The sequence below is a fragment of the Protomyctophum bolini genome (assembly GCF_963924005.1).
Source record: "Protomyctophum bolini genome assembly, chromosome: 13".
Taxonomy (NCBI): domain Eukaryota; kingdom Metazoa; phylum Chordata; class Actinopteri; order Myctophiformes; family Myctophidae; genus Protomyctophum; species Protomyctophum bolini.
Window position 1 is genome coordinate 26952882 of NC_137874.1, and position 19629 is coordinate 26972510.

Here is a 19629-nt window from a genome sequence, read left to right on the forward strand (position 1 = left end):
GAAGAGGCCAACCAACTGCTACAACTGCTATTTAACATCATACATGTTCAAAATTAAAGACCATTGATACAAATAAACAGTTTTTCCTAAATGTGTTCATTACAAAACATATGTAGTTAATCTATAAAATGTTATTATCTGTAAGTGTAATGTAGCATAGACAGATATTAGGTCAAATACATATTTATTTTCATGTTGATGAGCAAAGGAAGAAGAGTCATAGATTTCAGTCTCACAGATATCTTTGGCACTCTACTGGTTTTATCTTCAGATAGAAAATAACCTAAAAATAACATACATTATTCATTGCACGGTTGTAGATTGTCTGACAACAGATTAAGAATGAACCCACAAGGGAAAAACTAAACAAAACAAATCCCATGGCATCTGCTTGAGAGTGTCTTGCATGAAGGAGGACTTTCCATCTGCGTCAACTCTGAATCTCTCCACGTCCAAGAGGCCATACTGTTGCTATGAAGCAGGAGTACTCAACCAATCCACCACTCGGTATGCTCCTCAAGTGCCAAGGGCTGCTGTCCCACAGAGGAGCATGGACATCTGCTGGTCTGACACAGTCTCCTGCTGAATCACACCCATGGCCTGGCAGAGGTAAGCAGCCAGGATGTGCTTACACTGGCAGACAGGATGGGGAGATACTGATTAATTATCGATTACATGGAAACTACTAATTTGTTTATGAGGCTAATTCACTTTAATTCCAAATGAATAATGTCATGTAAACAACAGATTAGACCTAATGAATAGGAAATCCTTTGGGTAAGCTGTTTAATAGGAGAACATTACATTAAATCATATTGAATATCTCTGCTGTCGGGGAGAAACCACCTAACTCCAAAATGTTCATTTTCCAGGAAATTAAAAATATACATTTTTCAGGAAATTAAGAAAAGCTTTAAAACAATGCAATACTTCCTCATCAAAGTTGGTATTGTACTTTATACATCGTTAATTATTTGCATGAGAGGGGAAGAGGTGGTGGAGTTTGAGGATTTTTAATACTTTTCATTGGTTCAATATCTTTTTAACCAACACACAGATGCAAAGGGTGTTCAATAGCATTGATTTATGATTTTTTCTTTATATATTATTATTAATAATAATAATAATAATAATAATAATAATAATCTAAAACACAAAAATAATTGTTAGGTGGTTTCCTCCCGACAGCAACGATATGCTCCTGTGTACAGGGGCCTAAATGATTTTAATTTAAATCAGCAGATGTTGTGTGTCATGGTCTGCAGACCATGTCTCCCTGTCAGCCACTCCCACTCTCCATTCCTACCCTCAGTCATTGTCACACACCTGTTCCCACTCCATCCCCAGCCCAGCAGGGCCATGCCCACAATACAAACCTGTGAACACTTCCACAATCAACCTGCTCACTATAAGACTGGATTCATCCCACACTCACACTAGTGTCAGAACATAAACCATTGTCCGGTGCTCAACCTTGATGTTTCCTGGATGTTTCCTGTGATTCCCCTGTACTTGGATTTTCTCGTTCTGTAAGGTCTCTTTTTTGCATTTTCTGGACTTCCTGTGTTTTGTTTAGCCTTTTTGGATTTTGCTTTGTACTTAACTGTTATTTGCTTGTGCTTGCCTTGCTGCTGTGTTTGTAAGCTAGGCTGCTTCTTTAATAATAAAACTGTTTGAAACTACTCTGCATTTTGGGTTTAGTCATTCTGCCACCGTGACAGTGTGTACGTACATGTCTGGACAGTAGCTCAGCAGATGTGTGTGTGTGTGTGTGTGTGTGTGTGTAAGAGTCCAAGACAATGTGAGAGAATACTTTTGTTTAGTTTGTGTTCTGTTCGGCACGTGTCTGTATGAGTCTACTGTATAATTGCACACAGTCTGCAAAAACAAAGTGAAGGAGAGGTGATGAGGACAGATGTTGCAGAATAGTGTTTCCCATCTGCTATGCACATTGTAGGCTACCAGCAGACTTTAACCATGTGACATGAACCCTAGCGTCCCTATTCTGAGCATGTAGTAATGGGCAAACATTCTGTGAAAATAGGATGTTGTACATCCTATGTGATGTACAACAGTGTGTAGTGTTTAAAGTGGAAAAGCCTAATTTATACTTTTGGTCTGGTCACTCGCTGTAAATAACAGATTTATCAAGTGATAAATGTGACATGTTTATTTATTGGTTATCCGTTTATTTATGGTGAGCGACAGTCTTGTGATTAAGTATAAATTAGAATTAGGCTCCATGAGAGAGAGCTCTCCTTCAACCACTATACTCTGTCTGTTGAGTCCTCAGGGGTCTACACACTAGGCCCCCACCTTTCTCCCAGAATTACTTCACTGAAAATAGCCACGTGGTCAAACTCACTGTTGCATAAATTAATCGCTCAAGGCGCCCAGAGACTGGCACTTTTTTGGTTGGGTCGACAATAGGATGGTGTTTAAATCTGAAAAACGTGTCACAAAGCGACATAAGACTTGTTCTGCTGGGCTGGGTGCTGGATCAAAAAGTTCAACAGTGAATCAGACTGCAGCATAATGGTAAATGGTGTGCAGATTTAGTTCTTTTTTCACTGTGTTCAAAGCTGACATGTTGTAAACTCAGGCAACAAACTAATGCTTGATCTACAATAAGACAATCCAATATTCATGCTTGTGTCTTGAGAGTGTCATCGGTTGACATTGTTCTAGCCATAAAAGTGAGTTGAGTGTCTGATGGACTCGTGGTTTTTTTTGTTTATCTCCTTTCATTTCATGGGGAATGGCATGGTACTGTTATGTTCATGGGCAGTCTTCATGGTCTGCTACAAGCAGTTTCTCAGACTGAATTTAGCTGCACCCTCGAGGGGCCTGACAGTCAGGGTAGGGAGAGGTTGTTCGTGGCAGATATTTAGAGTTGCAGTTCAAACTGTCAATCAAAATGGAGACGCCCTCATGGACCAGACAAAAACATGACCTGGACTCAATAAATCTGTTGTGCTTTGACTCTGTCATATTTCAGAGCCTGACAAGGGAGAAAGGGTGTGAAACTGGCCAGCTGTGTGTGTGTGTGTGTGTGAGATGGAGCGAGAGAGAGAGAAGTTAGTGCTCTAATGTGGTTAAGTAGATACCGTACATGTTTGTGTATGACCGTGTGAAAGAGTTGAAGCCTCACCAGTAGGCCTTCATTTCTGCGGAGCACACTATAGGTGAATGCCGGACAAGGACAGTAGTGGCACGAGATGAAGCAGGTGTAGAGACGCCCTGACCCTCCTACCACCTGCAACAAGTCAAAACAAACCATCACCAAGTGATGCACATAGATTAGTTAGTTTGTGTGCAGTGCATTCGGGCATAGATGCATGCAAAGTATATGGAAATAAATACTAACAATCCTGACAAACATGGACAGTAGGGTTTTGTGGCACTTTTTTGGACAATGAAAGGAGTGGCTACAGGTGTGGTACTTTCGTAGGCAAGTACCTCAATCAAATGAATCCTGTCTGAATTCTGTTTCTATGTCCTGCCACTGTAAACATTGCAAAGCACCACATCCTACATGATATACTAAAGGGGCACCGGAGGCAGTCACAAGCACATGCATGAACAGGAATTTGGAAAAACTAGCTGGCTATGTACCCATTCCATCCCTAATGTCCCTCAGCTTGTCTCAACACATGCCAGGAACCATAGAAAGAAAAACCTAGATGCCTCATTGGCCGCTGCAGTTCATTGGAGCGGCGGTGTATTGTAATGTTTCTGTATCTCAATGAAGAAACTTGGTTCTTGATATGATTCTTTATTTGAACTGATAGTGTTTGGTAGCATACAGGTCATACATCCTATTCTAAGATCTAGATATGTTTGTAGGTGTGGCCAATGGCCATGATATAGGTGTGGCACAGTCATCATCATTGCCATCTAGTGGCTGTTATAAATCTATCACAGATCTCCTTTTCTTTAAATGTAAAATCACACAACACATTCTGTGAATTGTTATTCAACTGTTGCTATTCCAAATGAATAACACATATCAATTTCCATCTTTTTTTCTTTTTTTAAATGCGTGCTCAAAAGTAAGTGTTTTTTCTTTTTAGTTTTGTTTTAATGCAAATAGATACAGCTCTGGGGCTGTCCTTTAGAGGACCAGTCTGTCAGGTGGTTTCGACTGGCGTGTTGACCTTCTCAGTACAGGTGTCTGGTCAGTTGAAGTTGTCTGGTCAGCTGGAGATGACAAGTTTGCCAGCTCAGCCGGTGGTGCTGCTGTGGTACAAACTTCATCATCAGCTGACTGTTCATTTTGTTCAAGTGTCTCTGGTGATTTCAACAAGCTCCTTCGATTCCTTCTCAGCACTTGACCATCTTCTGTCCTGACAGTGTACGATCTAGGACCCACTTCCTTCAAAACTGTGGCTTTCTTGTTCCAATAGTTAGAATCTTCAACTCTCACTGTGTCATGTTTTGACAGCGGCACTAAACATTTTGACACTTTGTCATAGTTTGCTTTTTGTCTGTTTTGCAGACACTTCTGTTTCTGTCTCATGATGTTATGCTTTTTCTGTTTTACAGTGTGAGGAAGTGTGGTTCGTAGTCTGCGTCCCATCAGTAGCTCAGCTGGAGACATTCCATGTTCTAGTGGTGATGCCCGGTAACTCAGTAGAGCTAGATATGGATCAGAACCACTTTCTAGTGCTTTCTTGAGTAGATTTTTTACTATGTGCACACCTTTTTCTGCTTTGCCATTGGATTGGGCATACAGGGGGCTTGCTGGAAATCATATTCTTCTGCAAAGTTCTGGATCTCCTTACAGTTGTAACATGGCCCATTGTCTGATTGCAAAGTTTGACAAATCCCATGTCTCGCAAAGATAGATTTCAGATGTGTAATCACACAAGTAGCTGTCATGCTGGAAAGCAGTGCAATCTCTGGAAAGTTAGAAAAATAGTCTATGACCAGTAGATAATTCTTTCCATCCTGGTGGAACAAGTCAGTTCCCACTTTCTGCCAAGGCACAGTAGGTAGGTCTGTAGTTACCATGGGCTCTTTCTGCTGCTTGGCATGATGTTTCAGACAAGTTTCACAGCTCGAAACCATCTTGTCAATGTCCGTGTTGATTCCTAGCCAATAAATTGATGATCTGGCTCTTCTCTTACATTTCTCCATTCCGAGATGCCCCTCGTGAAGTCTTTTCAACATCTCTTTTCTCAGTGACTGAGGAATGACAATTCTGTTCTTTCTGAGTAGAAGTCCATTTATAACACTCAGCTCCGCTCTGATGTTATAATATGGTTGACATTCACCTCGAGGCCAGTTCAATTTCAGATTTTTCATGACCCTCTGTAGTACAGGGTCCTTCTCTGTTTCTGCTACAATCTGCTTAGATTTCCTGTCTGACACAGGTAGTGATGCTGTAATCAAGTTCACATGTAATTGAACATCAGTCTCTGTAGAGCTCACTGGTGTGTCGCTCTGTGTTGTTGCCCTGGACAGAGTATCAGCCATCACAATGTGTTTACCTGGTGTGTATGTCAGCTCTAAATCATAACGTTGCAGTTTCATCATGAGTCTTTGTATTCGTGGTGACATTTCACTGAGGTTTTTCTTGATGATGGAGATTAATGGTTTGTGGTCTGTCTCTGCCTCAAACTTGGGTAGGCCATACACATAACTGTGGAACTTTTCAAATCCATACACTAGTCCTAAACACTCTTTTTCAATTTGTGCATAGCGACATTCTGTTTGTGTCATTGTTCTTGATGCATAGGCAACCGGCATCCAATCTTCTCCATCTGCTTATAACAACACTGCCCCGTTTCCATTCTTTGATGAGTCAGTAGAAATCTTTATCCTCTTGGATGGATCGAAAAATGTCAGCACTGGCTCCGTTGTGAGAATGGTTTTCAGTGTTTTCCACTCCTCTTCATGACTGTCAGTCCACTTAAAGTCACACTTGTGGTCTAACAGCTGCCTGAGGTGCGCTGTTTTTGTTGATAATTGTGATTTTTTTTGTTTGTACCATGTTGGTAGTTGACGTCAAGTGATGACGCTGAAATGAAGCTATAAAGGGGTGGGGTTATATACGTTTTTTACTTCAACCTACTCCTTTCTGAACATACAAAAGTTACAAAAAAATAAGAGAAAATAATAATTATACTTGCGGCCAGTGAGGCTTGTTTTTTTCTTCTTCTTGTTTATACCTTGGGAATATTATTTTTGTTTTCTATATTGCACTTATTTTAATTCTTTGACTTATGTTCAGAATAAAGTTTTTCATTCATTCAAAAAAAGTTGGTATGAACTTTCCAATGAAATGTATCATTCCCAGCATTCTCAACACTCCTTTCTTATCTTCAGGCCTCTGCATCTCCAGTATAGCTTTCACCTTGCGTATGTCAGGCTCAATACCTGCACTCGACAGCTTGTCTCCCAGAAAGGTGATTTCTCCCACACCAAACTGGCATTTTGCTCTGTTCAGCTTTAGTCCATGCTCCAATTCACTGGCATGGCATATTCTCACAGCTGCTTCAAGGGTTAGCTCTGTCTCCCGTGACCACTCCTGGTACCATGTAATGTTTCTGTATCTCAATGAAGAAACTTGGTTCTTGATATGATTCTTTATTTGAACTGATAGGGTTTCGTAGCATACAGGTCCTACATCCTATTCTAAGATCTAGAAATGTTTGTAGGTGTGGCCAATGGCCATGATATAGGTGTGGCACAGTCATCATCATTGCCATCTAGTGGCTGTTATAAATCTATCACATATCACAACACAATGTAAGGCAGACGTCAAACGGAAGTGCAGAAGGCACGTTGCGTTGCTGCCACTCAAGTGACTAGTGGCCAATCACATCACGTCGCAAAAGCTTGATGCACATGCGATGCACATGACCCAGAGGCCAGAGCTGAAGGAGGCATCTACCTTTCTATGTCTATGTCAGCAACCTTTAACTATGCAGGAAGGAACACCCCACCTACCTTTCCTCTTAAATATTTCACAGATCTGAGAGAATTAGGCTGCGTTGAAGGTTAGGCCGATGTCACCTTTCTCATCATTTCAGATTATTTATCACCCAGAAAGCGAAGACAGGGGAGGGTGCATTTGTAAACAATTCTGACATGTTGTCTAATGGACTTGGTTGACAGAATACGTGGTCCGTGTGTATGCTGGTTCATTCTGTACTCAGGACAGTCTTTCAAGGGAAGTCCTTGTACATGGCACAAGACATTAAATCACTAGATTAGCTTGATGTCCCACTTCAATTAATGTCTCTCAAGATGGCAGAACAGGCTTAATTATTCTCTAGTCTTGCTAAATTACCTTTCCCTGTGATCTACTAAAGTAAATGCACCCCATTTTTTAAATGTGACTCTTCCTTAAATAAGTCTCAGTAGGAACAATGATACCGGCTTGCAAAGCAATGAGGCACCAGTGGGGAACAGGAATGATAATAGCTGACTTTAAGTAGGGTGACATACTGTATTAACATTAGTTACAAGCAACAGCTTTATAAATCCTTTAAAACATGGATTTCAAGATAGCTTCATACATTCATGACATGGTTTGGTAGCAATAGGAGATAGGACCCAGGAGAGACAAACTCTTGGTGAGTACCAAGCAGACTTTACTTGAACGCAAAGTTGGTTCAGTGCAAAAGGACTTAGAAGGTAAACTGACTGTACTTCAAGCTTGGGGACTACTCTAAAATAGCGGTTGGACTGTAAACTAAACAGTGAATAAGCACCGACAGAGACAGACAGAGACCAGAAGGCACAGATGGCACAGCCTGTGTGCGTGTGTATATATGCGTGTGTGTGTGCGTTCATGCGTGGTGTGTTTTATTCTGTTTTGACTGATGGATTACATCTAGAAATCCAAACATGAAACAACACCAGCACTAACCTTTTTTCTTAATATAATTTTTTATCCCACGATTTTTGCAACCCATTTTTTCACCCAGAGTCAATTATCTAATGTAATCCTGGGTGCTACACTTCCTCTGCCAACCTGGGGGTTACAATGTAGTGTACTGTGGAATATGGTAGACTGACTTTAGTTTTTTTTATATTGCTTGTTCTCGGGGTTACTGTAGATAGGTCACAATGAGAAAGGAAAAATATAGTATATTAATCATTTCCAATATATCCTTCCAGACCACAAAGGCCAGAACTCCTGGAGGTTTAAGAAGTGAAACAATTCAGATGACAGGAGTTATGTGTTCAAACAGAGGGAGGAATCATGTCTGTATTTAGCCTCATTGTATTCTAGTGTTCCTTTTGGAGAACTATTTTCACAGAGGCATGAAGGAGTTTACAGGAAACTTGGGTCACAGTGACCACAACCTCAGTGGACCAGCCTAGGTTCAAAACTTTTTATTATTGAGGTTACATTGTGATGTCAAGACTAAACATAACGTCAGCTCTCTTTGTGTGTGTCAAATAAAGGCTAAGGCCTTATTATTGTAACATGACCATAACAAACTATTCAGTATATCAGATAGAATGAGTATTGCACATTGATAGGGAGTGTATTCCCGACTTGCATCGTTCTTGACTTGCCTGGCCCCAAAAAGGCAGGCGCTGGTCTAGAAATAATAATAATAACAATAATGGTCATTTCAAAGAGCTCAAAGAGCTAAAAAACCTGATGTTGGATAGGAAATTGTCGAGATCCAGGAATCCCGAGTTGGTGTTGGCTAGACCTCACTCTCGCAGCAACTAATGATAATTAGAATTTGATAAATGTTAATGATAATGGATAATGGTGTGCGAACGCCCTTTAACGGGTGGGTGACATGAAAAAGGTAATGGCGGTTTAATGGTGTTATTTAACACATGGCGGTAATCCACTGTTGTAAGGAGATGTATAGAGAAGCTGCTGTAGTATACAGCTGTATTATACAGCTGCTGTAGTGTACAGCAGCTGCATGTCTCTCAGTGCAGTGACATTCTGTGATTATTTGCCATAATCATATTAATTTCTTTTATAATTTTTGGCCAAATGCAACAAGGTTGCGTCAGCTAGGTCAGGAGGTAACAAGGGTTACATGGCCAAAAAGTTTGGGGACCGCTGCAGTAGACTGTTTAGTTGCAACCGCAGGTAGCATTTACTAGGAAAACGTGCAATTCCCATCAGTCAGTCAGTGTATCACTCAAAATCCCCATACATGGGAAAGCCCCCATATATGGTGCCCAGGTCTCGTGACAGCACTATGACATCTGATGTCATAGTAAATGCGATCTGCTGTCGCAATTAAGTCCATATATGGAGATCCCTGGTGTCATCAATATTGGCCAGCAACTCGACATCTGACCTCAAACCTTTAGATCTCCATATATGGATATATGTATATGTCAGAACCTGTTCTGACATATATCGATATATGTATATTCCATTTGTTGATCCTTCCTCATCCATCCTTTCTCTTCGATGTCTCCCTTTTGAGTGATACCTGTCCATTTAAACTGGACTGCCCCCAGCCACGGCCAGCAGCCAGCGACAACTAGAGTTCTCAACAATCCCGAAACAATAAGCCCCTCATCAAACCTTGCACACTCAAGAGAATGTCCCCGCTACCACCCTTAGATCTCCATATATGGAGCTGACCTGTTCTGACAATCCATATGTTGATCTGACCTCATCAAACCCTGTACACTCAAGACATGCTCCTTATATGGCCGGTACAGAATTCATTCCATGTTGATCTGACCCCCCCATGCCAAAGTGCCAGCGCTAACCAAGCAGTCTGCCGTCAATGAGGCGGAGATGCATGCATGCCGAATGGAACATTATCTCTCTTGGAATGGAACATTACAACAAATAGAACAAATCTGAAAATTATAGTTTTCCTTTAATGGTACTGGCAACAAGTAGCCAACATTTATTTTGGAAGAACACTGATAACTGAAGCATAGCAAACCTGAAAGGCTTTGCGACCGCTGGGAGATGACACACAAGTCACAGCGCACTGGTCCACCAGGTCCAATGCCTGCAGAGCACATGACCCAAAGACAAACCTCAACCTGGAAGAGTGGGACATTAGAAAGACATACAAACATAATAAACTGGGGTGTTCATGGATAATAACAATAATAAGTATTTTTCAAGACTAATTTGTGGAAAAAGAACGTTGAATGTCAAATAGTCTAGTCCCCTATTATAATACAACCCAGATCAGCACAATAGTGTAGTTATATTATGATTTATATAGGATACTTTCAGACCAAAACATTTTAGATAGTAATGGTTACCAGAAAGACGTCTGAGGGTGAGAATCTTGCATGCATCCCCCTAGGTTATAGCAGACTGCGCGTTGGCATGGGTCAGATCAACATATGGAATGAATTCTCTACTAGCCATATATGGAGCGTGTCTTGAGTGTACAGGGTTTGATGTGGTCAGATCAACATATGGAATGTCAGAACAGGTCAGCTCCATATATGGAGGTCTAAGGGTCTTGAGTGTACAGGGTTTGATGAGGGCCCAGGTAGGGCCGTGCCTTCATTTTCGGGCCTGTTGATAACAGCTCCATATATGGAGATCTAAGGGTGGCAGTGGGGGCAGTGTCTTGAGTGTACAGGGTTTGATGAGGGCCTTTGATGATCTCCATCCCTGATGATGACACGTGATATCACGAGGCCATATATGACCATATATGGTCATGCCTGGGGTGATGTACCAACCAACTGACGGGAAATGCTTGTTTTCATAGTAAATGGGACCTGTGGTCGCAAAAAAACAGAAACAAGAATGACGTCATAACTGCCAGGTGCAGCAAGCTCACTATGGGTTTTATCTCCCATTGGCTTAGAGGATATGGCTTCATGTTGCACCTGGCTAAAAAAAAGTTGTAGCCTCAGTTACTAGGCATATTTCTTGCAGTGAAATTTGTGCAAATTGGCCCTGCCAATATGGCAGCAACAATGACGTACAAGCCAATGGCCAAAGCGGCCTACCATAGACGCCTGCCGTTTGTGCAAGGAAACTCCTTGCTGTCAGATGAAAAGCAGCTGTTGTGTATCAGACAACTTGAGACAAGGCATATGATTGTCTCTACACCCTCCCCAGGAGAACAGTGTGTGGTGTGCATTAGTCTTGCTTATCCACAATCTCTGAAGCATTTGAAAATTGTGGGAGGCAACAGTATGGCTCGCAAGCACAGACAGGGACCACATTAAAGAGGGAATTGGCAATTAATAAATCGGGAGTCGGGACAAAATGGGGGGAAACACTTATGCTGTTGTGCAATTACACATCAATATAGCACATCAGCATAGAAACATCAATATTTAAGATAATATCGTTGTTACCCATATTGGTGGATTACAGTATGTTGGTGGTGGGGGGATTCAAGTATTTCAGCTACCAGTTGACCCAGTAGGCTACAATGTCTCTGCAGAACTAGCTAACCTTCCAGACAGTGGTGTTCCGCAAAAATAGGACAGAAATAAAACAACAGCAACGTTATTAATAACACTCCAAAAGGCAACTGTAGGTCTAAGTGAGGATGACCAAAGAAAGAAACAGGACCACAGGCAGGATGTGGCCATGATGACCCATGTGAGGTGCAACCCTCTAGTCACATAGGCTACACTACCGGGAAATATAAAGGCTTTTTCAGATTGTAAAAGTGCATGCTATATTGCCCACTCATTTTCAGAGACATGCAAAGTGTCTGTCTGAAACTGGCGTCTGAAACTGGCGTCAACACTTGTGTTTATAAAAATGCAAATTAATATGGATGGGTGGTATATTTTCGAGAGTAACCACTGTCTGATGAATGATAGTGTAACAAGATCGACAGGACACTTACGCTATGAGTAGATCATCAGAGACTGCAAAAAGGGGGGGAAAAGAGACAAAGGATTACAATAACACTAGACCTAGAAAGCCTGTGATCATTTAATTAACTTCGTAAATTTTCATGTATCAGAGGCATAGAACGGTCGTACTTACTTTCTATTCGGACGTAAGATTGGCGGCCTAAATGTGATAAATGCTCAGTTTGTACTCACCCATTAAATTATTCCAAAGACGTGGAGTTAAATATGGTCCTCTAGTTTTATATCCATGTGAAAGTTCTGGCACAAAACATGTATTTAGTCAATTATCTCCACTTTTTCAAGAGATGCGTCTTTCTCTCCGGGCGAGGGGGGGCCAGAATGATCGCTGGACTGATTTTACGAATACGTCCTGTTTACCGCAGACGTCATCACCAATTAACCAGGGAAACACAAAAGTTTGGGTTACACAATTGGCAAGTGCCTTGTGATATGTGCTGGGTAGTTAATCACACCACCTGCCAATTGTGTGACCCAAACTTTTGTGTTTCCCTGGTCAATTGGTGATGACGTCTGCGGTAAACAGGACGAATTCGTAAAATCAGTCCAGCGATCATTCCGGGCCCCCCCTCGCCCGGAGAGAAAGACGTCTGTGTGCATCTCTTGACAAAGTGGAGATAATTGACTAAATACACGTTTTGTGCCAGAACTTTCACATGGATATAAAACTAGAGGACCATATTTCACTCCACGTCTTTGGAATTATTTAATGGGTGAGTACAAACTGAGCATTTATCACATTTAGGCCGCGCATTTTACGTCCGACCAGAAATTAAGCAGGGTGTTCTATATAGCTCTGTATGTGAAATACTGTACATACTGTGTGAAACAACAAGAGCCGTTCTAGGGCTAACAATAACACTATTCAGCTAAGGACTACTAGAGATGTCAGAGAGAGAAGTATGTGGCTATAGAGGCAATCTTGTAACAAGAAGATCAAGCTTCATATTTCCCTACTCATCAGAAGATTAAAGGGCTATTTCACTTTCAAATAAAATAAACATTAAAACCATATATACATTTTTTTTATGAAAAACTACTATCCCTGAGCAAGGCAATCTGCTACAAAGACACTGTGAAATTAGGGCTTGTGATATAGTTATTATAGACTACCATTGCTGTACATGAGATTGTGTAAATAAAAATAATAATACAAAAAAAAAACATCCTATGCTATTTGACCAAACACTGTGGTGGGAGAGCAAATAAACAGTGCCAATTCGAAATACAGTCTTGCTTTGTGTGTCTGCTGAAGTTATCAAACTTGGTAATTAATTGAGGCAACAGTGCCATCTAGGCATCTACACACGAAAAATCTAACTACATTTAACGAAAATAATAGTCGTAGTCGTAGCAGACGTATTATTCAGTATACAATCTGTCCAGTATCCAGGCTTTTATTTTCGTTCGCGTTCATCTATCATTGTTAAATGATAAACCTTTTGTAACGAATGTTACAGGGACTTTTGTCATGTTGAACTTGTCTAGCAATACTGTGCAAGCCACTTCCCCTTGTTTGATATTCCATAGACATAGATTGATTGCCATGTATTATAATTATAGTATGCAATGAATGGACTAATACTTGGTCTTACTTTGTGAATTTTCTTCATATGTTTCCTTGATGTCTGTGAAAAGCTGTTCTGCTACTGCAGGTAAAATAGAGCGCATCGCGCCCGCGGTCTCTTTTGTAGACTGTATATTGTTTGTATAAATAACGTTATGCACAGAGAGCAGCCAGGATCTTGGTGGTCGTTGTCTTGTCGTTCGAAAACAGTGTGAACATTTGAACAATGATGATTTCAATGAAACGAACACTTCCTGGAATACTAGGCAGGCTCCCCCCCCCTATCCTATGGGCTCCCCGCGCAGATTTTCTCTGGCAGATTCGTCAGTGTTGAGCATAGAATAATAAGCCTCAGCAGAGCCCCAGGCTCATATATCAGTAAATTACTTACCCATACATACTTGTCAGTGTTCGGAATGCGGGCATTGCAGCCTGATACAGGATAGGTGGGCAGTGGGCACCGTCCGTGGGCAGTGGGCACTGCCTGGGCTCTAGCCTCTAGGGACAACTCGATGTCTTTTGTCCAAAATGAAAATAACTTTATTTGCTGGTCTCTTCCGACGTGCACTCTTTATAATTTTATTGATGTATCATGTTACATATCTACCTACGAATACGGTATCCTAGTATTCAATCATACTAAAGAGCACAGTCTAGACTGGAAACCTGACGAAATTGCCAAAGCGAATACCGCCCAGTCAGAAACGTAATTTAGTTAAAAATGTATACAATTTGTAGCTAAACTATTATTGTAAGCAGAAAGGCAATATTTACTTCTTTCCTCTGGATTATTTAAAGCTAAATTTGTTGAATGGCATTAGGGCTATGGACCAGAGCTAGAATTTATGTAGCCTTGGATCAAAACTATTTATTTATTATAGATTTTGACAGGAACATCACACCCGTGTGAAGTGAGGGGCACTTTACCAACATCAATGCCAATTTAACATCACAAAATAGTTTATAAGAATCGTGGTCCCTTATTGGCAGAGGTTTTCCTGACATGCATATGCCGATTTGCTCAGTGACAGACAACAATAATGAATGGAGGACCCTGTAAACAAGTCCTGAGGCTGTGCTAGTACATTTTATATTGACTTGTGCTTTAGTTTGAAATGTAGCCATTATTTCTACATAGGGCTCTGGTCATAAAGCTTACAGGAACTTCAGTTCCTGGACATCACTCTCCACATGCATTATATTATAGCCCAAGGCTAGCTATATGCTTGAACAGAAAATGACTGTATAAACCTTACAGCCTACAAGATCCATGGAATAAAAGTACATGTTGATAAGACAACATTTTTAAGGTGAGACGGTAAATGGCATGACAACAGGGTACTGTTCCCATGCATAAGTTTGCTGATGCTTTCCCATTTACACCAGTTATTGAATTAAGTTAAAATGAATCTTCTAAATGCTATACAGTTCAGAAATGTCCCAAGTTTAGCTAATTACTAATTAACTATACAAGTGACAGGTATGACATTTTTTAAATAAATTATAATTTGGGTATGCTGCCATCAACCCACATTACTATGAATTCAGCTTTGTGCTAGACATTTAATGGCCACAGGTATAGGCTTATCACAAGTGCTATTATTAGACATTTGTGGCAGAACTACAAGATTGACTGGAGCATGCCTAGAGGGGAACAAACACCACCTGAAACAGCATAACAAGAAAGTCTAGCTATTCCAGTAACAAACCCAGCCATGTCAATATACAATACAAGCCTGACATCCCTCCACTTAATCCATGTAAAATAAAGAGTAACCCGTGTTCAATTAAGTTTTTTAAAAAAGCACACAAGTAGTAAACTTCAAATTCTTTATTATGAGTCGTGCATAAATGTTAAGTCTTATGCAAATATTTGGTTTAAAAAAAACCAATTCAAAATACATGGAATAAATTTACTGCCCCCCAACACGATAGAGTATGGACTCTTTGTTTGGAATGATTTACTCTACTGTCCTCCCCTCAGACGCAGCACCAGGTGGAGAGTGGATTCTTTCTGGATGTTGTAGTCAGACAGGGTGCGGCCATCTTCCAGTTGTTTGCCGGCAAAGATCAGCCTCTGCTGGTCAGGGGGGATGCCTTCCTTGTCCTGGATTTTGGCCTTCACGTTCTCAATGGTGTCACTTGGCTCAACCTCGAGGGTGATGGTCTTGCCGGTGAGGGTTTTGACAAAGATCTGCATGCCTCCCCTCAGTCGCAGCACCAGGTGGAGAGTGGATTCTTTCTGTATGTTGTAGTCAGACAGGGTGCGGCCATCTTCCAGTTGCTTGCCGGCAAAGATCAGCCTCTGCTGGTCAGGGGGGATGCCTTCCTTGTCCTGGATTTTGGCCTTGACGTTCTCAATAGTGTCACTTGGCTCAACCTCGAGGGTGATGGTCTTGCCTGTGAGGGTTTTGACAAAGATCTGCATGCCTCCCCTCAGTCGCAGCACCAGGTGGAGAGTGGATTCTTTCTGTATGTTGTAGTCAGACAGGGTGCGGCCATCTTCCAGTTGCTTGCCGGCAAAGATCAGCCTCTGCTGGTCAGGGGGGATGCCTTCCTTGTCCTGGATTTTGGCCTTCACATTCTCAATAGTGTCACTTGGCTCAACCTCGAGGGTGATGGTCTTGCCGGTGAGGGTTTTGACAAAGATCTGCATGCCTCCCCTCAGTCGCAGCACCAGGTGGAGAGTGGATTCTTTCTGGATGTTGTAGTCAGACAGGGTGCGGCCATCTTCCAGTTGCTTGCCGGCAAAGATCAGCCTCTGCTGGTCAGGGGGGATGCCTTCCTTGTCCTGGATTTTGGCCTTGACGTTCTCAATAGTGTCACTTGGCTCAACCTCAAGGGTGATGGTCTTGCCTGTGAGGGTTTTGACAAAGATCTGCATGCCTCCCCTCAGTCGCAGCACCAGGTGGAGAGTGGATTCTTTCTGTATGTTGTAGTCAGACAGGGTGCGGCCATCTTCCAGTTGCTTGCCTGCAAAGATCAGCCTCTGCTGGTCAGGGGGGATGCCTTCCTTGTCCTGGATTTTGGCCTTCACATTCTCAATAGTGTCACTTGGCTCAACCTCGAGGGTGATGGTCTTGCCGGTGAGGGTTTTGACAAAGATCTGCATGCCTCCCCTCAGTCGCAGCACCAGGTGGAGAGTGGATTCTTTCTGGATGTTGTAGTCAGACAGGGTGCGGCCATCTTCCAGTTGCTTGCCGGCAAAGATCAGCCTCTGCTGGTCAGGGGGGATGCCTTCCTTGTCCTGGATTTTGGCCTTCACGTTCTCAATAGTGTCACTTGGCTCAACCTCGAGGGTGATGGTCTTGCCGGTGAGGGTTTTGACAAAGATCTGCATGCCTCCCCTCAGTCGCAGCACCAGGTGGAGAGTGGATTCTTTCTGGATGTTGTAGTCAGACAGGGTGCGGCCATCTTCCAGTTGCTTGCCGGCAAAGATCAGCCTCTGCTGGTCAGGGGGGATGCCTTCCTTGTCCTGGATTTTGGCCTTCACGTTCTCAATAGTGTCACTTGGCTCAACCTCGAGGGTGATGGTCTTGCCGGTGAGGGTTTTGACAAAGATCTGCATGCCTCCCCTCAGACGCAGCACCAGGTGGAGGGTAGATTCTTTCTGGATGTTGTAGTCAGACAGGGTGCGGCCATCTTCCAGTTGCTTGCCGGCAAAGATCAGCCTCTGCTGGTCAGGGGGGATGCCTTCCTTGTCCTGGATTTTGGCCTTCACGTTCTCGATGGTGTCGCTTGGCTCAACCTCGAGGGTGATGGTCTTGCCGGTGAGGGTCTTGACAAAGATCTGCATATTTGCACCTGTATGGAAAAGGAGAAAATGTTAGAGTGGTCATGAAAACTAAAATATTGTAACAAGTGATTCTGACAAATGTCATTCAATGTGCAAAAATATTTTGACATTATATCAGCCAGCCAAGATAATACAAAGAAAGTTCTCACACACACCGTAGATATGACAACTACAAGCAAGCGGTTAGTACAGCTAGTCGCCAGTCGAGTACCAGCGCCATTTTATAGTTCGACATAGACGTCCCTTTTGTTCTACCGGGCGGTAATGGCAGATACTGGAAACGCTTAGTCATTGCTAACAACATTAGCAACGCTAGCAAGTTTTTCTTCGACGGTTGTGTCGAAACGGAAAATACTCACGACGCAATTATCACAGCACAGTTTGTTTTAACAAAGGCGGACTTTTTACCCCGGAGATAACAGATTATATAAACTACTAGTCTACTCGTTCTAGTTGCCGACATTAGCTTCAATGAGTCTTAATTCAAATGCTACAAATGAGTTAAATTTTTTGCTTAGACATTTAGAAATGTCGTTTTACTCGAACTTCATATTTCCCACTTGTAATAGTATCTAAGTGAACGACAAACACTCGAAATAAAACTAGTTAACCTACGGTTGGTTAGTATGCCTATTCACCGACTACATTTAAAATAAGCACTAACAAATGGGGGAACAAGTATCATGATAAAATACTTACAATTCGATTGGCTTTCAGCTGTCAGAAATAGTGTCTCTCTCTCTCTCTATTGTTTTCTGCAGGAAGTTGGGAACTATACATAAGGGGACCACAACATTAGTATTTATACGTGGTGGTGGTGATGATGATGTGTCAGTGTCCTTCCGTGTTCGAGTATAGTCCCACTGTTCCAAAGTAATATTACGCTTTATATTGTTTTAAATAAATAATCTTTATGAGAGTATTGTGTGAAAATACCAGGGCACAAAACTATTATTACTCTTTACACACACAAGTACTGTAGTACATACGAATTATTTCGGAACTATATGATTCACTCACTGCGGATTGATATTTGTACACTCTCGGTAGAACTTCCCAGAACCTACTAGAACAACAGCAACTGGGACCTTCCCACCAAGCCTCTGGTTGGATGGTGGTATTGTTTGTTTCATCAATGATTGGTTACTTTTAAAATGTTATCACATTATTATTTGATGGGTTGAGTACCATTATGATCATCAGCCTTACCTTTCTTTACATTTCACATAGCGTATCCGGGCGTAACGTTTCATTTCATACACTTAGCTAGCCCTGAAACATGATGAACCATGGCTAACACTTAGCCCACAAGTTAGCTGACGAAAATCATAAAAACAGTCAAAGACTAGTCTCAGTGAGTCCCAGCCTTACTCGTCTGCGAAGACCGTCAGCATGCATGGGCTGACTTGTGTTTTTATTGCGTAGGAAACATGCCAGGCTTGCCAGCTATAGCACTGATGGAAATGTGTTTTCTTAATATGTTTTAACAGCTGTTGTGACATCAGTTATCATCAGGTAAAGCTGACACCGATACTACTACTGGCGAAATCCGAAATGCATGTCACTCGATCATCATAATGCAAAATTCTGCCAGCCCAGAATTGAAGCAATGAAGACCATATGTTGACCATAAAATAACAGCGATATTTGAAATAACTAACTATATGGGCTAGCCCAGCCTGGTCGCACTGGATAAAGGGCAAATAATGGGCTACGTCTTGTCGTATTCTGTAGGCTAGCTAGCTACCAGACCTAGGCTAGCTTGTGCATAAAAAAGTTTAAAACTACTGTCTTCTACAATCTTCTCGACCTCAATATTGATTGATTGATTGATTTAACAGTTTGCAGAATTACTACAGTACATTTCAAGTACAACTCAATACAACAACTGTTAACTGTGAGTGGACGACACCATAAAGTATTACACTTGTTTACAATATAAAAATGTTATAATTTTCTAGTAGGCTGATAGTGTTTTATAGTTTTTTAAAGATGTTTGAAGGTTGGTTTGCCAACAGAAATGCAGTAGGGCCTACATTTTGTGAGGACGCCAAACAGTCACCAAAGAAAAATAACAAAAACTAGAAAAAGTGCCCCTCTCGGGGCACAGGTCTCCACCAGGGCAGGTCGACAGGTTGTGGCCTCCTGGTGGCGCTATAATAGGCCAATGTGAAAAGGGTGGGATATATTCCTCAGCCTAGTAGGAACGTCTGTGAAAGATTTCACGTAAATTGCATGCTGCGTTCATGATTTGAGGCTTTTTGTTCAAAACGGGCCAGAATCCTGCAAACTTTGAAAGCCAATGTTAGCCAATCAGGATGGAATATGAAATATCGGACAGATCTGTCTTGAGCACATGACTATATCATTGGCATCTAGGAAGTATGTGTGCAAAGTTTGGCATCGACCAGGTTAACGGTGCCGGAGATTAGCTGTACACGGACGGACG

The 19629-nt window shown here is 41.8% G+C and overlaps 2 protein-coding genes across 3 annotated transcripts; both read right to left on the reverse strand.

The window, feature by feature from the left end:
- Positions 1–497: 497 nt before the first annotated feature.
- Positions 498–13596, reverse strand: zswim7 (zinc finger, SWIM-type containing 7). Of its 2 annotated transcripts, XM_080780950.1 has the most exons (5): positions 13413–13596; positions 11790–11811; positions 9897–9999; positions 3152–3256; positions 498–633 (listed from the first exon to the last, which is right to left on the reverse strand). In XM_080780950.1, exons 1-5 carry the CDS (start codon positions 13486–13488, stop codon positions 517–519), a joined length of 423 nt encoding a protein of 140 aa, XP_080637076.1. In that variant the 5' UTR covers positions 13489–13596; the 3' UTR covers positions 498–516. The 2 variants fall into 2 exon arrangements, with proteins under 2 accessions (XP_080637076.1, XP_080637077.1); XM_080780951.1 differs by lacking the exons at positions 11790–11811; positions 13413–13596 and adding an exon at positions 10228–10280.
- A 1604-nt stretch (positions 13597–15200) lies between these two features.
- On the reverse strand, positions 15201–18021 carry LOC308327241 (polyubiquitin-C). Its single transcript, XM_080780510.1, has 2 exons — positions 17880–18021; positions 15201–17188 (listed from the first exon to the last, which is right to left on the reverse strand). Exon 2 carries the CDS (start codon positions 17178–17180, stop codon positions 15351–15353), a length of 1830 nt encoding a protein of 609 aa, XP_080636636.1. The 5' UTR covers positions 17181–17188; positions 17880–18021; the 3' UTR covers positions 15201–15350.
- Between the last annotated feature and the right edge of the window lie 1608 nt (positions 18022–19629).